The sequence below is a fragment of the Garra rufa genome, chromosome 18 (genome assembly GCF_049309525.1).
Source record: "Garra rufa chromosome 18, GarRuf1.0, whole genome shotgun sequence".
NCBI lineage: Eukaryota > Metazoa > Chordata > Actinopteri > Cypriniformes > Cyprinidae > Garra > Garra rufa.
In genome coordinates this window covers 1,524,388-1,546,314 of record NC_133378.1, presented here as the reverse complement: position 1 = coordinate 1,546,314, position 21,927 = coordinate 1,524,388, and the positions used below count along the sequence as shown (strand labels likewise).

General features: G+C 37.7%; 1 protein-coding gene across 6 annotated transcripts; it reads right to left on the bottom strand.

Moving 5' to 3' along the window:
* Positions 1-35: 35 nt before the first annotated feature.
* On the bottom strand, positions 36-20,989 carry snphb (syntaphilin b). Of its 6 annotated transcripts, XM_073823738.1 has the most exons (7): positions 20,814-20,989; positions 15,013-15,149; positions 12,861-12,935; positions 9,228-9,344; positions 8,126-8,233; positions 7,864-8,013; positions 36-5,187 (listed from the first exon to the last, which is right to left on the bottom strand). In XM_073823738.1, the coding sequence occupies exons 2-7, from the start codon at positions 15,054-15,056 to the stop codon at positions 3,564-3,566; spliced, it is 2,118 nt and encodes a 705-aa protein (XP_073679839.1). In that variant the 5' UTR covers positions 15,057-15,149; positions 20,814-20,989; the 3' UTR covers positions 36-3,563. The 6 variants fall into 6 exon arrangements, with proteins under 6 accessions (XP_073679839.1, XP_073679842.1, XP_073679840.1 ...); XM_073823741.1 differs by lacking the exon at positions 9,228-9,344; XM_073823739.1 differs by lacking the exon at positions 12,861-12,935.
* Between the last annotated feature and the right edge of the window lie 938 nt (positions 20,990-21,927).

Here is a 21,927-nt window from a genome sequence, read left to right as displayed (position 1 = left end):
AAAAAAAAAAAATTCAAAAGTACTGAGAAAGCTTTGTTCACCATGCTGTTTAATATAGATCCTTTTACAGAGCAGTGAGGGTCAAGAGCGATGTGTTGCAGTGATGTCTGTACACACTAATATTACCATTTAAATATTATTCTACACAAAAATATTGAGACACTATGAAACATTACCAGACAAGACTGGTTCCACTTAGGGTGCTGATACTGTTCGACAATACAGAGACAAGAGTGAAGTGTCAGATGATGTAAACCTGTCATTAGAATGACCATTAAAAAAAAAAAAAAAAAAAAAAACTACTGATGAAGTGTCAGTTTACCACCAATTTTACATTAAAAAAAAAACATGGCTTATGACTTGTCTTGTTTCCATTTAACCAAACAGTTTATAGAATTTTTAAGGTGATAAACCATATTTAAAGATGATATAAATTAGTACAGAAACAAACAAGTTATACTTTGCCAGCTTAACCCAAAAAATGTTATTGGAGAGTAATGATTCAACGAGAGACATTTTGAGGTTACAAAAATACATTCTAAACAAAAATTGTGCCAGTTGACATTGACATCAAACTAGGAAATGTTTATTCTTAGTCCTCCCCAAAAATGCTATAAAAACTAGGGATATAAAGAAAAACTTGGCCTAGAATGCTCAGACACAATGCAGTCTTTCAGGGAGAGCCTGCTAACTTCAGAAAATAATTAACAAAGACTTAGTAAACTAACATTTATTAAGATTTGATGGTGGATCAGAAGCTTTAAAGCAAATAATCTGTGATTATTAGGGGTCGACCGATTATCGGCGCCGATATTAAGCATTTTTTATGGTTATCGGTCATTTTCAAACCGATTTGCCTATAAAATGATTTTAAAGCATTTAAAGAAAGTTTTTGTCAGAGCTCTAATTTGGATTTTTACACCAGACATGTATATATCTGTTCAAAATATCGGTTATCGGTCTACTTGATCTGTAATTATCGGTATCGGCATCGGTCCTGAAAAACACATATCAGTCAACCCCTAGAGATTATTATTTACCAATCAAAAGGAGAAAGAAAAATTAACTGATATTGCAACATGAATTTTCACATTAAATTGCACATTCATACAGAGTGAAAAACTGTGATATGACAATACATGACAAAATGGAAGTATTACTCAAATATACCAGCATATAGGGCCAACATACACATCTCTGCTTGTAATATGGCTTCAAAAAATTCAAGAAATCCTATCAAGGCTTATGTGTCATTTCAACAGATATACAAAGCTTTATATCCAAACATTTACCTGGCCAAATAACTAATGCAATAGTTATTTACATTTCATTGACAGACAGTAGCGGTTTGGAGAAAACCACCAATTCTTGGAGTAACAAGTGATTACAATCTCATTTAACCTCAGATACATATTCTGATAAGCCAAGAGACAGAACTATCTGAACGCCACACATTCATAGGAACATATATGCCTTCAAGTCTTAAGATTCTTTAATAAGTGCTTAGTTTGAATGAGGTGGAAAAAGTGCAGGGACTAGACTAGAAACTATAGACATATATGCGCACTTGCCACCACATAAAGCACAAATTAAGATTGTCAAGCAGTTAAAAGAATAAATATGAAGCGCTGAAAAACCTTACAGACAGCACATCGAATCTGCACAACAGAAAGCAGTGAATGATTCAAAAGAGAACTTCGCAAATAGACAACAAATAAAGCCTATATCACACTTCATACACTGTACACAATATCAGAGGGAGGAGGTAGACAGAAAGGCATCTGCTATTTATGATTTTGAGGACAATATGTGACACAAATAACTACAGTTAGTGATCATCTGGCTAATCAATCCAGCTGTCAAATATACACAAAGTATAAATATTCATGTGAATTTATGAATCAGCGATGATTGTTTGAAATGGTGCTGTTGGTGAAATCTACCCCTGAACCACAAATCCGCATGTATGCATTGGCCTTTAAACAAACAGAAACTCACAATCAAGTATACTTCAAGTAATTGCTTCTAAAGTGAATTATAGTGCAATCGACATGTCAATAAATGTCACCCGTCACCTAAGTGTCAGTCAAATAAATGGTCAACATGAACATCATAGGGAACATACAGTCATGGCCAAATGTTTGGAAAAAGCTGTAAGTAGAGAATTTCATAAAATTTGGTTCTGCATGCTGTACTTTCACTGTTTTAAGTTTGAAACTTACATAGTTCAACCATTTGTAAATTCCACTTTTTTTAACCAAGCAACTCAATATAAAATACTTCTTTGATTTCTTTGATCTTTTTAGTGGAATTATATTACATAGTATTTCAAAAATAACATATTAGTATTAGCATAGCAACAACATTTTTAACAGGGTGTAATGCTAAATTAAGTTGAGATGTTTTATTATTTAACAGTTTTTAGCGGTTCTAATTCTCATGCCAAGTGTTGCCAACCACAACAGGCTGTAATTATATAACCTAGTCTAACAGTGAACATGAAAAAATATTAGCATTTTATTCAAAAACATTTGGCTATGACAGTTTTTTTATGGTCACACAGTGGAAAATCACACAGAGAAACAAAATCATAAATTTGATTTCTAGTGAAAAAGCTCCCATGACCCTGTTAAAGTCATTTAACCCTGATCGTTGTCTAAACGCTGAATCCCTTCTTAAAGTTAATATTATTACTTAAAATGCATTACCCTTTTCCTAAATACACAATTTATCATTCAGCTTTATTCTGAACCATCAAACATTTCCACTTAATTGAGCCTAGAATAAAGAATACATTTATCTAAAGGACTCCAGATGAACTAAGTATCATTTTGTGACAGCATTTACAATATCTAGGACGCTAGTGGTATATGCAAAGCATATAAATAGCTCAGCAGGCGCTTGCCTGGCTCCTTAAGGGGAAAAGATGACTGTTTTGCTCTTATGCCACACAGGCAGAAGTAATGGGACAGGTAACTACTGCACTTACGGCTACAACACTGATGGCCATTAGTAATCCAGGTACTTTGGCTGCACTGTACATTGACACAACACAACACTCGCTCAGATAAATCAATACGCACACATACGACACACACCCTCTGCAGTGACAGTAAGAGGGACGCACAAAAGGACAGTTTCTTCCCATCACTTATTGCGTCTCTTCACTCTAAATAAGGTTAATACAATCTTATTAAAGGGGATCTTTTAGTGTCACTCACAAAGCTGAGTTAATGTCACCATGTCAGTCCATCATTCAGAACGTATCTCACCTCTATACTCAGAGTAGTAGTTGTGGAAAAAGGTGAAAGCTCCTTTGAAGTCCTCAACTTCATGAGCATCTTATTTGTAGGTGTAAATACATGCTAGTGATTCCCCTTCCTCATTCTTATCTTGGATACAGACCATAGAGAACCACAGCATTAAGGTGCTGTGCTCAAACGCTATTCTTCCACTAGTTGCCTCAATTCATTTGACATGTTTAACCACTGTCTAATTGCACATCTGACAGAAGAACAGCGGTTTCACCGGCTTCAAAGCTTCCCCAGAGAGAAGATCTGGTCTCATATACTCATTCCCCCTGCACCACCTCCTCCTGCGGGGTAGTGCCGAAGGCCCCCTCCTCGACGCAGGGAATGGAGGGCTACGGTGCAGCAACCCCGCAATAGAGACCCAAAATGGTACATTGGCTGACCAACACGATGTGGACCCCGACAGAACCATGCAACTGTCGGGACCACTGGCACGACCACCGCAAGCAAATCCACTAGGAAGTGCCGGCTCCAGTAGTTCTTTGCCGGTAAACCGCAGCCAGACGACTTGGACTCTGTGTTCGTAGCACTCTCGTCAACCTCATCATCATCATCATCATCTGCACCTATATTTACGACATGATCTCCGTCAACCCCAGCCTCTGTTAGAACACTACGAGGCTGAGTGGTCTGTGGAAGGGGCTCCTCTTCTGTCTCAACCAATGGCTGAGTGGAGCAAGGGGAAGTGCCAGGGTTTGGTAAAGGGTCTGTTACAGGTTCAACAGAGTTGGATCCAATGGTCTCTGTGGTTAAAGCTGTTGTGGTGATTGGTAAGACTGTAAGGGGCTCTGAAACAGTTGTCTCCTTGACTGAGGACTCCATGGGGATCAAAGTTGCAGGTCCTTTTGGAACAGATGCAGTTGGTGCCCAAGGCTCCATTGTAACAGCTGGTGCAGACTTGGTGGAAAAGTCTGTGATGACAGAAGTTGTGGCAACTGTTGCTGTAATGGCTGATTCTGTGTCTACCGACTCGAGATCATCTCCCTCGTCAGACATCCAGGTAGAGGTTGGACTGCAGGCCTGAGAGCGGAAGGTGCGCTCAGCAATAGTGTCCAGATCAGAGTTGAAGGATGTACTGGGACCATGGGCAGGAGCCGAAGCAGGGGCATGGTCGTAGTCAGTTTGAATGCCTTGCTCACGCAGGTGATGCAGGTATAAGTGATGATGTGACAGACATGGATGACTTACACTAACAGAGGCCCCCGTCCCGATTCCACCGCAGCGGAGTGGCACAACTCTCGGCTCGCTGTTGCTTAGTGCCTCATAGGTAGAGGAGTGTGGCAGGCGGGAGTACGCATTGAGCAGCGAGGCTGTCTCTTGGGACAAAAACGCAGCCTCCAGGAGTAGGTCTGCCTTGCTTGCTCCTCTTCCACTTTCTCCGCAGCAAACAAACCCGCTGTCCTGCGTGCCCTCGCCTGACAGACATGGAATATCACATCCGTTTTCATTACCGCCACGTTCCTGGCCAGTCTGATCGCTTAGCTTGGTGTAGGTAGAGCTGCGGGTAAGCGAGTGAGCTGGGGAGCCTTCGGAAGACCCCGCCAGGCCCTCGCTGACCTCCAGCCCTGCCCCCACCACCCCTCCACCTGCCAGGGCTTCTCCTGTTTTGGTGGTCCCAATCTGAGCCAGCTCCATGCTCTGCAATAAAGACTCCAGCTTGTGGTTCTGGAGGTTTATGTCTTGGAAGCACTTTTGCACTCCAGTGTCGGTGTCTCCCAGACTGGAGCTGACGACATCGACAACCTGCTTAAGCTGCTGGATCTCCCTGCGAGCCTCCTTCAGAGCCAGCTGGGCCTCCACGCGGTGGCACTCCTCTTCAATCCAATCCTCTTGCATACGAGACAGCTGAGTACGCAACTCATCAACCTCAGAGTCCCTAGAGAGAGAAAGCGAAGAAGTCAAAAGAGAAAAGCAAGGAAGGATTGTGGGTGAAAAACAGACCTAAAATTAAAACTGCTGTGTGAAATGTTTTCACTAAATACTTTGTCCTATCCCAGGAAAATAACTGAAAGTTTACTTTCCTTTCAACATCGGTCTGTTGAAGCTGCCCAACATAGTAACATCCCAAACTCAGACAATTGTTGAAACTAGTGTAAGACTTTCTGAAGCAGTTTAGATAAGTAATAAATATTTAAATTCCTTGAGTCCTTGCACATAAGGGAAATAAATGACAAATTACACAGTCTAAATCAGGGCTGGGCAACTTCTGTCCTGGAGGATCAGTATCCTGCAGAGTTTAGCCCCAACCCTAACCAAACACACCTGCCTGTAGCTTTCTAATGATCTTGAAGACATTGATTAGCTTGTTCAGGTGCTAAGCTCTGCAGGACAGTGGCCCTCCAGGACCGAAGTTGCCCAGCCCTGGTCTAAATGCCAACTTAAAGAGCAGGTCATATGTGACCCTGGACCACAAAACCAGTCATAAGGTTAAATTTGACAAAACTGAGATTTATACATCATATGAAAGCTCAATAAATAAGCTTTCTATTGATGTATGGTTTGTTAGGATAGGACAATATTTGGCCGAGATACAGCTATTTGAAATCAGAAATCTGAGGATGCAAAAAAATCAAAAAGACTGAGAAAATCACCTTTAAAGTTGTCCAAATTAGGTTCTTAACAATGCATATTACAAATCAAAAATTGCATTTTGATATATTTACAGTAGGAATTTTACAAAAAATCTTCATGGAACATGAACTTTACTTAATTTCTTAATGATTTTTGGCATAAAAGAAAAATCAAAAATTTTGACCCATGCAATGTATTTTTGGCTATTGCTACAAATATACCCCAGCGACTTAAGACTGGTTTTGTGCTCCAGGGTCACATATGGGTTTTAGAAAAATATATTTTTTGCAGTGTAACATAGCTATCCTTCAATGTAAACAGTCAAAGTTGCAAAGTTGTTAATAAAAAGTGTGTGATAAAGATATTGTCTCTCAAAAGTAAGAGTTGACTTGAACCACTTTAATGAGTCGCCATGTTTTCGAATCTTCTGCCTGTTACCTATATATATATATATATATGTTACTCGGTAACACATTAGTATAATCCCTATCTGCCCACAAAATATAAACACTTTGACCTGCCCACAAACAATTCTGCTAGTTAGTGGGTTTACATCATGTTGAGAAGATGTTGTGTTCTGCGCTGTGAAAGCAAATTAGTTTTTTTTTATTGCCGAAAGATGATCAGTGGTTAAAATTATTTTTTTCCACAATACCACAGCAATACAATTTGAACCTTTTGTTATGTGCTCATCATTTTACAGAGGACTGCTTCTCTAATCTTGGCGAGTTCAACCTTCATGAAAGATAAGTCTGTATCTTCTTTTTGTTTGGACCAACAAGTGAATCACAACCTGTATTACTGTATTACAACCACAATATTACTGTCTTACTGAAATAGTTCAGATAATTCGCTGTGAACCCACTATTTCCTTAGAATGTGTCGATTAAATGTAGACGGTCATTGTTCTAATTCATTTAATAATAAAGAATGTAGACATATTTTGGTTTACAAACTGTATTGTTTCATCAGTCACGTTAGCACTTGTGTCCAATCACAACAGACTTGGACAGCTGACCAATCAGAGCAGAGTAGGCTTATGGAAGGGAGGGGTTTACAGACCTTAACTCCTTCGAACTAATCGTTTCGAAATCACTGCAAAATGATTATAATATCAAAAGTATATTTAGAGAAAATAACAATGTTTTCTGACCTTAGATGCATTTAAACCTTTTGTAGGGGACTCCCACACAATATTAGGACACTTTAAAATACCATATGGCCTGCTTTTTAAATGAATCTGCATTCATAATTGTTACATGGTCTGGAAATCCTCAACCAAGTGCAAATTTGCATAACAATTTCAAATAAAGGAATCACTTCAATTAACAGCTGCTTAAAGGTCCACTGAAGTGCCTTGAAACATGCAGCGTTTCTATGTGGTGACGTACTTTTAACTGAAACAAAAACATATCGCCCAGCCCCGCCCACTTATTCTGAATAGCCAATAGCGTTCCATTAATATCTGCTGGGGCCAGAGCCGTTGAGCTCGATAAAGCTGCATTTGTAAGCTTATGACAGCCACAGACTAATAAATTACCCCACAGATTCAATATGAAACTCTCGCTAAAACAAAATAGTGATCATAATCATGCTGAGGCTGTGTAGTTTAATGCATGCCGATCGCACATATGAGGGGGCGGGACAATACGGACTCTAGAGAGCATTTGATTGGACAGAACGTTTGATGAGAAGCTGAAGTGCACGGTGATGTCATCAAAATCGTTGATTCATATTGGCGGAAGTGACGAGACTGTAAGTTTTGAATGCCCATATCTTGTAAACGCGAATTTTGTCGTTGTTTTGAAGCACACTAGCTTATAGCTAATCTTAAGGCTAATATATTCATACTAAAAGCCAAAAAACTTTAATTTTGATTTCAGGGGGACTTTAAAGCAGCTTAAAGATAAACTAATTTCTTCATGGACTGGCGTGTTCATTAGTGCATGGGCCCTCATGCTATGAACGATGCATGCCTCACCTGTCCTGCAGTCTTTCGATGGTTTCTTTGAGCCGTGCTCTGAGGTGTCTGATACACACCTCTTTCTGTTGCAGTGGGGTAAGGTATTGCTCAGGTGGAGGGGGTCGGATACCATGGTTATCATTGCAGGAGGTGTATTTTATGTGACGCCTGATCAGGATGAGAAAAGTGGTATATAGAAAAAACAGAACTGTATATAAACACACGAAAAAGAAGAGAACGAAGCAATGCATCATTGGTCTGTTTTTGAGTCGTGTCTCACCTATGGGTTGGGCTTCCATCACTGCCCTTGCATGACCCTGAATTGCTACTGCTGCTGAGAGAGGCATTTCCATAGGGATCACGGTTACTGACAGGTGCTGGGCTCCGTCTGTAGCATAACAGAATCCAAATTTCACAGTGTCACCTTCAAAGCCACTTAAAAGGATAATGAAAATTCTGTCATTAATTACTCACCCTCGTGTCGTTCCAAACCCGTAAGACCTTCGTTCATCTTCGGAACACAAATTAAGATATTTTTGATGAAATTTTTCATTCATCAATTTCTTTGTGGTTCGTAAAATAAATAAGAAGAAATTTTTGAATAAAATCATTAATTTAGTTTTATTTGCGCACAAAAAGTACTTTTTGTATCTTCATAACAAGTTGAACCACTGATGTCACATGGACTATTTTAATCATGTTATTACTACTTTTCTAGGCCTTAAATGTGTCAGTTGCATTGCTGTCTATGCCGGGTCAGAAAGCTCTTGGATTTCATCAAAAATATCTTAATTTGTGTTCCAAACGACAAGACAAGGGTGAGTAATTTATGACAGAATTTTCATTTTTGGGTGAACTATTTCTTTATGAGGACACATGACAGGTATAAACAGAATGCATGAACACAAAACCAAACATGCCTACCTATGGTACAAAATGACTAACATGCCTCTAGTCGACTACAGGGAGAGAACACCTTTTATGGACGTAAAGAAGAAAAAGACACCCAGCTCACATAAAACAAGCAAAAATCGTGAAATAATACAAGGTGTTGTATTATATGCTGAGGCACAGATGACAAATCATGATAAATATCCATCATGAATCAATTATGAGAAACAAACTGGCAGCAGTGCCATCTAATGAGGGCAACTGTGCACAACCACAGACATGAAATCATGTTTAACTGTGAAACACATACTGTATGCAATTCAAGCTTTAAACCCCAGTAAAATCAAAAGGTTGGATTTTATAGGGACATCGTGCTGTGGTTGAAGATGTTGAATCCATGCTGACAAAATGCCACACAGAGAACAAAAAAAGTGAAGAAAAAAAAAAGTGAAAAAAGAAGAACGAAACAGTAGGGTTGATGGAGCGCTGACCGACAGTGGTGTTCCGGGGACTTTGGTGTCAGAAATCCTCTGCTCTGTCTCATAGAGACCATAATGCCTGACTCCATGGGTGTGTAGTCTAGCTCTATAAACCTGCAATAGTCAAAACTGACCCACAAACAAAAAGGAATCATTACATAAGATAGCACACACCTAAAGTTCATCTTGAAATGAATGTTTTCTTTTAGAAATGAATTTAGGTAGAAGCAGAGGTTGTGCTACAAAAAGGTACTTATCTGCCACCTATACAGACTCGGTTGTAAGCTTTTCATTATGCTCTATTTGTATCCATCATTTTTTCCAATTTCCTGAAAATCATGTATCCATCTGTTAGTGAAATGTTAGGTGCAGATTTGTGTTTTTGATGCATCCAATAATAACGTTTTACATTTTTACAGTTTACTAAATATTTGGTTAAAGCAACCATTGGGTTGATGTCATTCTAAAGACCATTTTAAACTTCCAACTGAACAAATTAACTCGAGACACTTGTTTCATTACGACCATGAAATTCTGTACATGAGCTTGCAGATCTGACAGATTATTTGACAGATTGTCTGACTAATTAATTAAGTCAGCAGTCAGGGGAGGGAGGACAGGGAGAAAGATAAAAAGAAGCTTCTTATTTATTCTGGTTGTCAGAAACACTAGCACAGGGCTGGGAAGGATCAGAGCCACTTTGCCACATTTAAAAGAATAAAAAACATGCTGGACATTCACTTGAGGTCAAAAGTTTACATACAACTTGAAGAATCTGCAACATGTTAATTATTTTACCAAAAAAAGGGATCATACAAAATAATTGTTATGTTTTGTTTATTTGAACCCTTTTCAACAATGACTGTATGATGGTTTTCATATTGAGGACAACTGAGAGACTCATATGAGGCTATTACAGAAGGTTTTAGATGCGCACTGATGCTTCAGAAGGAAACACAATGCATCAACAACCGGAGTGTGAAAACTTTGAAGATCCGGGTAAATTGAACTTATTTCGTCTTCTGGGAAACGTTACTATCTTCTGTAGCCTTTAAAAGCAGTAATAAAAAAAAAAAAAAATGATATGTAGGCAAGATAAGAAAAATCTCCATTCTGTTCAAAAGTTTTCACCCCCCGGCTCTTAATGCATGGTTTTTCCTCCTGAAACATCAGTAATTGTTTGAGCCTTCTGTAATAGTTGCATATGAGTCCCTCAGTTGTCCTCAGTGTGAAAAGATGAATCTCAAGATCATACAGTCATTGTTGGAAAGGGATCAAATTCTCAAAAATGAAAAACCAAAGAATTTGTGGGATATTGGAAGAATCAAGTGAATGTAAACTTTTAAACAGGGTAATTTTTATAAATTCAACTATTATCTTCTCTTGTGGACTAATATGTAAGCATCTTTAATGTGAAATATCCTATACAGGTCAGTACTAAATAAAACATAACATGCATTTTGTATGATCCGTCTTATTTTGGTAAAATAATTAACATTTTGCAGATTCTGCAAGGTGTATGTAAACTTTTGACTTTAACTGTATTATGCAAAGGCTTACTAGATTACTTTTGACAGAATTACACTATTTCCTTAATCCTTACCAGCATTAAAAGTCTCTTTTATGTAAAGGTTTTCAAGACCTTCTAAGCATGCCGTTTCATGCTGTATGCTGACCTCACATAGCCTACCAAATTCATAAAATCGCCCCCCAAAAATAGTAAATAGTACATAATCACTTGTCAAATTCTAAGAGCAATGGATCATGGGGTAGCTTAGAGCATAATGACTCTTTAATCTCCCAGAAACATTCTCTTTTAGGAAAATTAAATCTGGGGTTAGCAGTGCTGAAAGAAAGCATTTCCTTTAGGTGGTGCAGAGTGCTGTTTTTACAGGCATGATGGATAACTGTGAATCTAGGTGATAGTCTGATATTAACAAGATAATATTTGGTCATTTTTCTTTCAATTTAGTGAGTTTTGAGTAAATATCAGTATCAGCATTAACCACTTGAAACCTCATATCAGTTGACCCCTGAATCACAATTAGTTCACTACCAGAAAAAAATTCTTGATAACATACTCAACCTCATGTCATCTGAAATGTTCACATTCAGTCGAAAAGAAATAAAGGTTTTTGGGGAAACATTCTAGGATTTTTTTTCCATATAGTGGACTTAAATGGGAAGTTTCATTGCAGCTTCAAGGCGAAAAGATCAGTCATTTTCCAAAAAAAAATTATATACTTTTTAACCACAAACGCCCATCTTGCATTAGCTCTGCGATGGACTTCAGACATTACGTAATCACATTGGAAAGGTCATGCGTGGTTAGTTCTTCATCTGTGTACTCAAAAAGGTAGGGTAGCGCAAAAAACTCCATCTTATTTTCTCCTCTAACTTCAAAATCATTCAACGTTGTTTTACCTTTTTTGTAAAGGGCATTTGACTTTCTTTGCATGTTTGCTTTGTAAACGCTGGGTCAGTACTTCCACCTACATTACGTGTGACCTTTCCAAAGTGACTAAGAAATGCCGGAAGTCGAGCTAGTGCAAGATGAGCATTTGTGGTTAAAAAGTATTTAAATGTTGTTGTTTTTTTATAAAATCACTATTGTTTTGCTAGATAAGACCTTTATTCCTCGGCTGGGATCGTGTTGAAGCTGCAATTTAGACCTTTAACCCATTGGCCAGCATAGAATGTTTTCCTCAAAAACCTTAATTTCTTTTCAACTGAAGAAAGAAAGACGTCTTAGTTGACGTGGAAGGCGAGTACATTTTTAGGAAATTTTCATTCTGGAAGTGAACTTATCCTTTAAGTACAAACATTACTGTAACTAAAACTAAAATAAAAATGTATTAAAGCTAAAAATAGACAAAAGAAAATATTAATAATTTCAAATAATAACTAATAAAAATGACACACACATAAACATTACTAAAGCTTACACAAATTAAAATAACACTAAGTCCAAATACAATTATTAAGTTAAACAGCTCAACATGTTGACCAATAGAGCACATTTACAATGACAAGGCACTATAGCTACTGTCCACCAGGACCACCATTGGTGGGCTATAAGAGGTTTGCTGAACTACCTAACCATGAAAGCAAGCCAAGGTCATGGTTAAGGTGAGAGCAAAGCAGAGAAAGTAAAAGCAAAGTGAAAGAGCCGAAACAAACAAAGCGTGCTAGAGGAGTGAGAGAGAAAAAACGAGGACTCTGCTATCAGTACTGATAGCAAAAAAGAAAAGCAGCCAGGGTAGTTGAACAGACCAGGTCTGTCCATTATGTTTTCAGTGATGTGGACTAATTGAAGGAAAGCCGGGTAATGTGTAGTGAATGTGTGCACTGCATTGCCACACTCATTAGAATCGTGAAAGTATCACATTCATTGTCAGTCTCACATATTATCAATTCAATCAGAGACAAAATGTCTTCTCATGGGACAGATTTACAGATCATTAACTGATCCATTTGCATTCCTCTGAGCCTCTGTCAAAGACCGGAGAGTTTAGCGTAATCTGCCCTCTCAGATCTCCAACATCAGCATCAGTGGCTGGTTTTAAATCTGCGTGTGAATGCCCAGTGCAGCAGTGTTGTCTACTACAGTCATGCCCTATATAGGGTACTGAATCAGAGTCTCACACAGGGGACGCAGTGGGAGACGACAGCATTTGTTGCAAGCGATGCTTAGGCTGTAGGGCCTTCAGCAGGTTGAATCTGAGGAAACAGAGATGAGACAGAGGCACAGAGCTGGGCTCTACTGCAAAATCACCTTTAAAACTCATTGCGCTAGTAGTATATATTTGGAAATTAGAAAATTATCTGTATTCAGACAGAAATGGATGTCGGCACGGCTTAAACAGGAAGTGTGTGGAAACTAAGTTTCTTTTAGACATAACCATTTAATTTATATGATTCACACAATTACATACTTTTCAAATAATGTTTACACAAGTCTCACTTAAAAGGTTTAAAACATGAACATATTTTTCATTTAAAAAAAATGGAAGATATGCATGTTGTAGCATGTTGGTTTAAAGCTACACTTGACAATTTATTTCTGAGATACGCACAATAAAAGGACTTCGAAACTGCAAAATCCCAAACTCATTGTGTGGTCATTTTAAACATTGTTATTAAAATATTGCTTATCCATCCATGTGCTTGTTTAATAATTGATTAACAAATGTTCCTTCTATAATTTGGTGGAATTCTTTATTTGTTTTGAAGTCATTTCTGCCTTTCCTATAGAAGCCCGTTTCCGCCACTGGGCAAAAAATGTGATTTTTCCAACGTTTTATCTCACAATTCTTAATTGTGTGATACAAATTCACAATTCTAATAGAATTTTTGACAGAAAAAAAAAAAAACGCAATTATGACTTTTTCTCAAAATTGTGAGATATAAACACGCCATTACAAATTATAACGGCCAATTTTGTCGGGAAAAACGACTGATATGTTCTCATAATTGCAAATTCATTTCTCACAATTCTGACTAAATAACTTGAAATTGCAACATAAACTCACAATTCTGAGAAAAAAAATTCTGATTTGCCAGTTTATATCATAGTTCTGACTTTATATCTCACAATTGCAATATCAGCTCACAATTCCGAGGAAAAAAGTCAGATTTTCCAGTTTATATCTCATAATTCTGACCTTATAACTCGCAATTGCAATATAAACTCGCAATTCTGAGAAAAAAGTCAGATTTGCCAGTTTATATCTCATAATTCTGACCTTGTAACTTGCAATTGTGATATAAACTCGCAATTTTAAGGAAAAAAGTCAGATTTGCCAGTTTATATCTCATAATTCTGACTATATAACTCGTAAATGCGATATAAACTCACAATTCCGAGGAAAAAAGTCAGATTTGCCAGTTTCCATCTCATAATTCTGACTATATAACTTGCAGTTGCAGTTTATAAATCACAGTTAGCTGCAAGATGTAAACTCACAACTGAAAGTCGCACTAACTTTTTAAATTTTTTATTCAGTGGCAGAAATAAGCTTCAATACTTTCCTTAAAAAGTTTGTGGCTTCAGGTTCATGTAAAAATAAAAAACTTTTATTTAACAAGATCTTGATCTTCAGTATTTCAGATAAATGCTGTTCCTTTGAATTTTCTATTAATCAAAAAAGCAGCACAACTGTTTCAACATTGATAATAATAAGAAATTTTACTTAAGCAGAAATTGGCATATTAAAATGATTTCTGAAGGATCATGTGACACTGAAGACTGGAGTATTGGCTGCTGAAAATTCAGTTTCGCATCACAGGAATAAATTACATATAAAAAGAAAACAGTTATTTTAAAATGTAATATTTTTCACAATTTTACTGTCTTACAGTATTTTAAGTAAATAATTGCAGCCTTGCATACAAGACTAATCGTACCAGTCCCAAAACTTTGAATGATAGTGTACGTTAGTTTGTATGTGTTTAATATCTTATTACATTAATGTGCTTATAAATCTTTTAAACTGGCCCTTCAGGAAGTTTTTATACAACCTGGCAGTTGTAAAGTGAAAAAGTCTTGACAGCAGAGAGAGAGAGAGTAACTGAAACAGCTGATGTATTAATGACAGCAGCGGAAGAGAGAGAAAGGATTATTGAAGCACTTGAAGCTCAAAAGGTCATTAAACTGCGGCAGAGATCTTACTGTGATTCAGAGAATTAAACAGCCGCTAGAAAGGGTTAAATATTACAGCAAAGCACCAACACAGCTGCAACTTTGAAAGAATGTCTGTTAGAAAGAAGATTTCATGAGAGACAAAAGATGCCATACTTGCGTGATCCAGAGCCAGATCTTTTATTTGAAGGCGAAGACATGGAGTCAGCAGTCCTCTCCCTTCTTTCTCCCTCTTCAGCTGGATCTGTCTTCCTCCCTGTCAACGCAGCATGAACAGCTCAGCTGCAGCCAGTCTGAATAAAACAGAAACATACACAATGTCATCAGTTTGAGTTGAGGAAATGATTTTCTATATCAAACCATGTATCAGCCCTGGTCTCATTTACACAACTGAAGTTTCCTAAGGATACTTAGGACACTAATATTTTAAGTTGGTTGACACACTATAATGCAATTAAAGAGACTATTCTATCATCTATCCATCATTCTGTCAAAGAATGGATAATGAATTTTAGCTGAACTGCCCCTTTAAGACACTAAACGTTTGCATTTTTATCTCTTACAGTATCAAGTAAGACAGATCATGCCATCAAAGTCAAAAGGAAACATAAGAATCTATCTATTTGATCTAATCTATCTGATCTCTTCACACTCAGCAGGCCTGGCAGCAGCATTGCTTGCAGAGCTGTAATATATTTAACATTGTGCTGACACAGACTGGTTGGTCTCTGACTCTGCGCTGGTGTGAAGCCAGAGAACAGAAATAATAGAGCTTTAACTTTCACAATCAGACTACTCAGTGAAACCAAGATCTGCCAGAAGCTTCTGATGCAGCTAGAATATTACATTTGAGAGAAACAGGCAAATAGGGAAATGAGAAAGGGAAGGGTAAAAACGCAGTGATTTTTGTTACAGTGGGCATCCTGAGACACATGCTGAGGGAAAAGAGGGATTAATGATCTAAATAATTCAAAAGGAACTGGCACAGCTTAGAATAAGCAACGATATGCTGCAATATGCTTCTCACATTAAGCGATTCTTTAGCATATTCTTTCAAACACTTGGGGTTTGTTGGCTGATGAAAATGAACAAAACAGACCAGTCTAAAAACATTAGAAACATTTTATTTAATTAAAATAAATCAAAATATTAAATTAAAAAAAATTTAATTTAAAAATAAATAAAATAAAATATAAATATTACACGAAAAACCAAATGGATCTAAAATGATAAAAGTTAAGATAACTATGTGATCCTGGACCACAAAACCAGTCTTAAGTAGCACGGATATATTTGTAGCAAAAGCCAGAAATACATTGTATGGGTCAAAATGATCGATTTTCCTTTACAAAATCATTAGGATATTAAGTAAAGATCATGTTCCATGAAGATATTTAGTAAATTTTCTACTATAAATATATCAAAACTTAATTTTTGTATTGCTAAGAACTTTATTTGGACAACTTTAAAGGCAATTTTTCTAATATTTAGATTTTTTTTGCTCCCTCAGATTCCAGATTATCAAATATTTTTATCTTGGCCAATTATTGTCCTATTCATTAATAAAAAGCTTATTTATTTTAGCTTTCAGACCATGTATAAATCTCAATAAAAAAAAAAAAAAAGACTCTTATGACTGGTTTTGTGGTCCAGGGTCACATATTATGAATAAACAGCGCAGTTGCTGAGTCAGTATCGGGACAGTGTGGTCTCCCTCTGACGTAGTGTGAGTCATAATGAAGAGCGCAGCTGCAGAACACTACAGTCTCAGTCTCTGCCTCATATTTTATACTGACAGCTTTTTGGCGAATGTATGTGGGTCATAAATTAAGCAGAAATGTCTGAGGAAGGAGCCTTCTTATAAGCTCATTGGAAAACACATGGGAAAGGAAGCATATTTAAAGAGATAGTTCACCAAAAATTAATATTCTGACATTAATTACTCATGTCGTTAAAAACTTGTAAGACCTTTGTTCATCTCCTGATCACAAATTAAGATATTTTTGATGAAATCCAAGAGATTTCATCAAAAATATGCATAGACAGCAATGCAACTGACATGTTCAAGGCCCAGAAAGGTAGTAAGGACGTTGTTAAAATAGTCCATGTGACATCAGTGGTTCAACCTTAATTTTATGACGCTATGAGAATACTTTTTGAGGGCAAAGAAAACAAAAACAACAACTTTATTTAACAATTTCTTCTCTTGCGTGTCAGTCTTCAAACAAGGTGCAGCGCATTTAGGTTCTACTTCAGAACACAGGCTTCTGCTTGTACTCTCGCGAAGACTGACACGGAAGAGAAGAAATTGTTGAATAAAGTCATTATTTTTGTTTCTTTGCACACAAAAAGTATTCTCGTAGCTTCATAAAATTAAGGTTAAACCACTGTTGTCACACGGACTATTTTAATTATGTCCTTACTACCTTTCTGGGCTTTGAACATGGTAATTACATTGCTGTCTGTGCAAGGTCAGAAAGCTTAATTTGTGTTCTGGAGATAAACAAAGGTCTTACGGGTTTGGAATGACATGAGGATGAGTAATTAAAAGGTTAGTTCACCAAAAATGAAAATTAGCCCTTAAATTACTCAACATCAAGGCATCCTAGGGGTTTATGACTTTCTTTTTTGAGACGAATCCAATTGGAGTTAATAATAATAAAAAATGTCCTGGCTCTTCCAAGCATTATAATAGCAGTGGGTGGGTGTTTCTGTTCAACAGTCCAAAACAAGTCCAATAAAGTGCATCCATCAATAATAAAAATGCCTTACACAGCTCCGGGGGGTGAATAAAGGACTCCTGTAGCGAATCGATGTGTTTCTGTAAGAAAAAATATCCATATATAAACCGTATAAACACTTTTCTCTAGCTTGTGCTAACTGTTGCACGTGCAAGCTGTTCCGGGCGGTTGACGTAGGACGTGGGCCTAGCACATGCGCCGGTGAGAAGTGACGAACGCGGAAGCACAGAGGAGAGAGCAAAACAAGGATTTGTAAAGAAAAATGTTGAAGGATTTCGATATAAGCCAAGAGGAGAGGAGGTTTTGCTTTGCTAAAAAAAGGAAACTTTGCTTTCTTTGCCTCTGTAAACAAATGTTGGTTCTCGCGAGACTAACATCATTTTACCGGCGCGTGCACTAGGCAACGTTCTGTGTCATCCTTCCGGAGCGGCTTGTGTGTACGACAGTTAGCACAAGCTAGAGAAAACTGTTTATGATGTTTTAAATTTGGATATTTTTTTGCACAAAAACACATTGATTCACTACAGGAAGCCTTTATTCACCCCCCGGAGCTCTGTGAGGCACCTTTTTATTATGGATGGATGCTCTTTATTGGACTTCGTTTGGACTGTTGAACGAAAACACCTGCCCACTGCCTTTATAAAGCTTGGAAGAGCCAGGACATCTTTTAATATAACTCCAACTGAATTAGTCTGAAATAAGAAAGCCATATTGAGGGTGAGTAAATCATGGGCTAATTTTCATTTTCGGTTCTCTTTAAGGATAATATGTCATGACTTGCCACATACACAAATACAACTTGTTAATTGCTTAGAAAAAGGAAAAACACTAAATTTGCATTAGATAATATATTAAAAGTAAAGTGACATATTTTGATGGGGAAATCTGCTGTGTCATGCTCCTGCAGCACTACAGCATTAAATGACCTCTGGCTGCTGTCGTATGTGATGTGCAGAAAAGCTGCAGATGAGTGATTGTTATGACCCAGCACTTCTCTTCTCTCTCACAGGCCACATTTGAGCTATATCACTGCAGAAACACTTGCTCACAACCAAATATCACACACTGGCTGTCAAACAGATTATGACTTGAATATAATGCAGATAAAGTACCATATAATAGTCCTTACTGTATATGCTCCCTAAGACGTCATGAGCCATATGATGAAGAACAGAGTCACTACGGTTTATGTATGGAAACGACCTGTGTAGAGTCTTTAAAATCATTTTTTGTTAGCTTGGAATGAAACAAAAAATTAACAAATACGATAAGAATGTTTACTTACATAATTCTTTTAATAAATCTGGTACCACCCTCATTGAAAACGAGTAGGTCCATCTTATGTTAGCGTAAATCTAATGGGATCCAGACTACGATGGATTAGGAAGTGATCAGAACTAAGTGATTATGAAGTCATTTATCAGGGCGTCCCTCATGGGCCCCAAGAGAGCAGTGATCACTCAGTCAATGGATTGAATGGAGCTAAATACATCCAGTGTGGATGGAAAAATGTAGCATACCCTGAAGTGAATAAACAACACATCAGCTGTGTCAAGTCACAAGCATAAACCATTTCAGTAGTTGTAATCAGTGCAATCAGCTAAAGTAGATCTATAAAAAGCAGCAATCAATTCTACATTTACCTAACAAGCAATTACAAACAGTATAAAATACATATTAAAGGAATATCCAGTGATACTGTGTTTAATGTCAGCATAGAAAATGAATGCAAGTAAGGTGGAACACTTTCTGATGATTTGTCATTGCCATTGTTTCAATGTAATAATCTACATAGTAATAAAGCGTAATATTCAATAGTGCATCCATCCATCATAAAAAGTGTTCCACATGGCTCCAGGGGGTTAATATAGGCCTTTTGAAGTGAACTGATGTGTTTGTGTAAGAAAAATAATATTTAAAACTTTATGAACCGGAATCTCTAGCTTTGACTAACTGTCATATGCGCGCTCACATGGCTTTTCAGCGGATTACGTAGGACGTAGGCATAGCATAAGCTCTAGTGAGAATATGCTAGTCTCATGAAAACCAAGTTAAGTCTTCTTTTTTATATCGAAACCCTCCAACATTTTTCTTTCACAGATTTGAAGTAGATGTGAGCCAAATCTCAAATCTTTAAATCTCAACTTTGACTTTTTCAACTTCACACTTTACTTCAGATCAAATATGAATATTTTCTTAATACTTCAGGACATATTAACAAGAGATTAAGTTTAAGTGTCCCACTTTACCAGCATTCACCCTCCAGAGTGAAATATATTATTAAGTGTGATCTTTGCAGGTGAAGCACATTTGGTTGAAACCAGTGTGGTAAGGAAATGCTCTGGAAGATTGGCCTGCATGCTGAGAAAATGTAGAGCTGTCGCCATGGAGACAGCCATTCAGCCACCATACTAGAATGTGAGCTCCACAAGTGATTGCAACTGGGTTTCCTAGCTTGTGTGTATGTGGTGAGACAGATGGGACGGCATGGTGACATTACACAACCTCAATGGCAAATCTACGTGCAACAAATAGCATCCTGCACAAAGGAGGCAAAGGTGACAATTACTGTAATACCAGAGAGATTGGTAATGATGCATCATGAGACACACTGCACAGTTTATGCTGCTTTAATATGTCTGAAATAATGTAAACTTGCTTGGTTGTGATTAAGACTTCACATGATGGTCTTTCCAGATCCTCACAAATCTACTTTTAAGCACACTTTCTCTGCAGTCTGCAAGTCAGGGATGCAAGGTCATACTGCACCCTAGGCCCTAAAACTACACTGTCCCTGTCACGACTCACAGCGCATAAGACGTGCTGACACCAAATCAGATATAAAGCATTTTCCAGGGCTAGAGAACGACAAATTGTAAGTTATGAAAACGCAGGTCTAGATTAGAATAGTATGAACGCGCAATACCAAAACAAACGGAAAATGCACACGCATGCTCGCTGCAGGGAAACATCTGCTGTGCACGCACACATCGAAACACCGAAACCCGAAACGCACGGTGCAAATAAACACCCATTTAGCACGCGAATGCGAATCATGGTTTTCCTCTGGACATTCAGATAGCATATAAACCGTGTACCTGGCGCGTCACAGTCCTTGGTTTGTCCTACACACGCGAAATGCAGAAGAAGTCCTTCGCTACAAAGATGCATCACGACTTGCACGTCATACTGCAATGCAAAACATTTGACATTTACCTGGTTGCGGCTATCCGGCGAGGATCAGCTTGCCTTCATGTAAACAGCAGTGTGTTGTCGTGTTTACCCGGGTGCTCGTCCCCGTCAAGGACTCCGCCACAGCGGTGCTCCGCTGCTCGGGAGGGCGAGTCGACGGGGCGGGTGCTGCTGATAATGAGAGGGATTCTGGCGTGTGAGGTTTGTTTGAGAGCCTAGAGAGGGAAGACGAGCGCTGATATGAAAGCAGATCCGTAATATTACGACGAGCTCCTTAAAGGGGACCACACCATTTGAAGTTGTGAGGACTTGCAGTGCTATGATTTCCTGTTTGCGTTTAATTATTTTCGAGGGTTGACTCTTCAGAAGGAAAATTTGGCAGTAATATTTAGATCGACAGAATGCTTTTGACGCCCAATCGCCTAAATGTCAACTATCAAAATGTAAATATGTAGCCTAAATATAAAAAGGTGAATAATGACAATTAAACATTTGTGTTTTTCGAAAATATCTATAAGTTAAATAGATAGATGCAAACATGTGAACTCATTTTTGACAGTGGGCTTTTCTCTGCGGCAATAATCAAGGTAACCCTTAAAATAACCACCCAAACAAAAAATTATAAGCACACCTTTTCCAGGCATTACATTCCCATAGGACTCTAGTTTGCTTTACGTTTGCCTAATAAGATATCATATATCCGACAGTCGTCCGGCATTAGAGTAACAGGAGAAACTGAGAGCCGCCCTTTCAGCACCACGGACAGCGCTCTTCAATCTCTTCTTATTGATTGGCGATAAAGCTTGTTTGTTGTTATTGTGAAATACCCAAGCCAAAAATATCTATCTATCTATCTATCTATCTATCTATCTATCTATCTATCTATCTATCTATCTATCTATCTATCTATCTATCTATCTATCTATCTATCTATCCTTTACCTAATTAAATAATGATTTTGTTGTATATTACTATTAATATAGCAATATATTTAATTTCTGCCTTTATTTCATCACTGTCACGCGTTAAACCCTCGAGCTTTTATTTTGTAGGGAAACGACAGGAAGCCTAATTAGGTGAGTAATTAAAATGTTCATACTAAGTTTGATAAATGGTTAGGCCCAATCGCTCTTCTAAT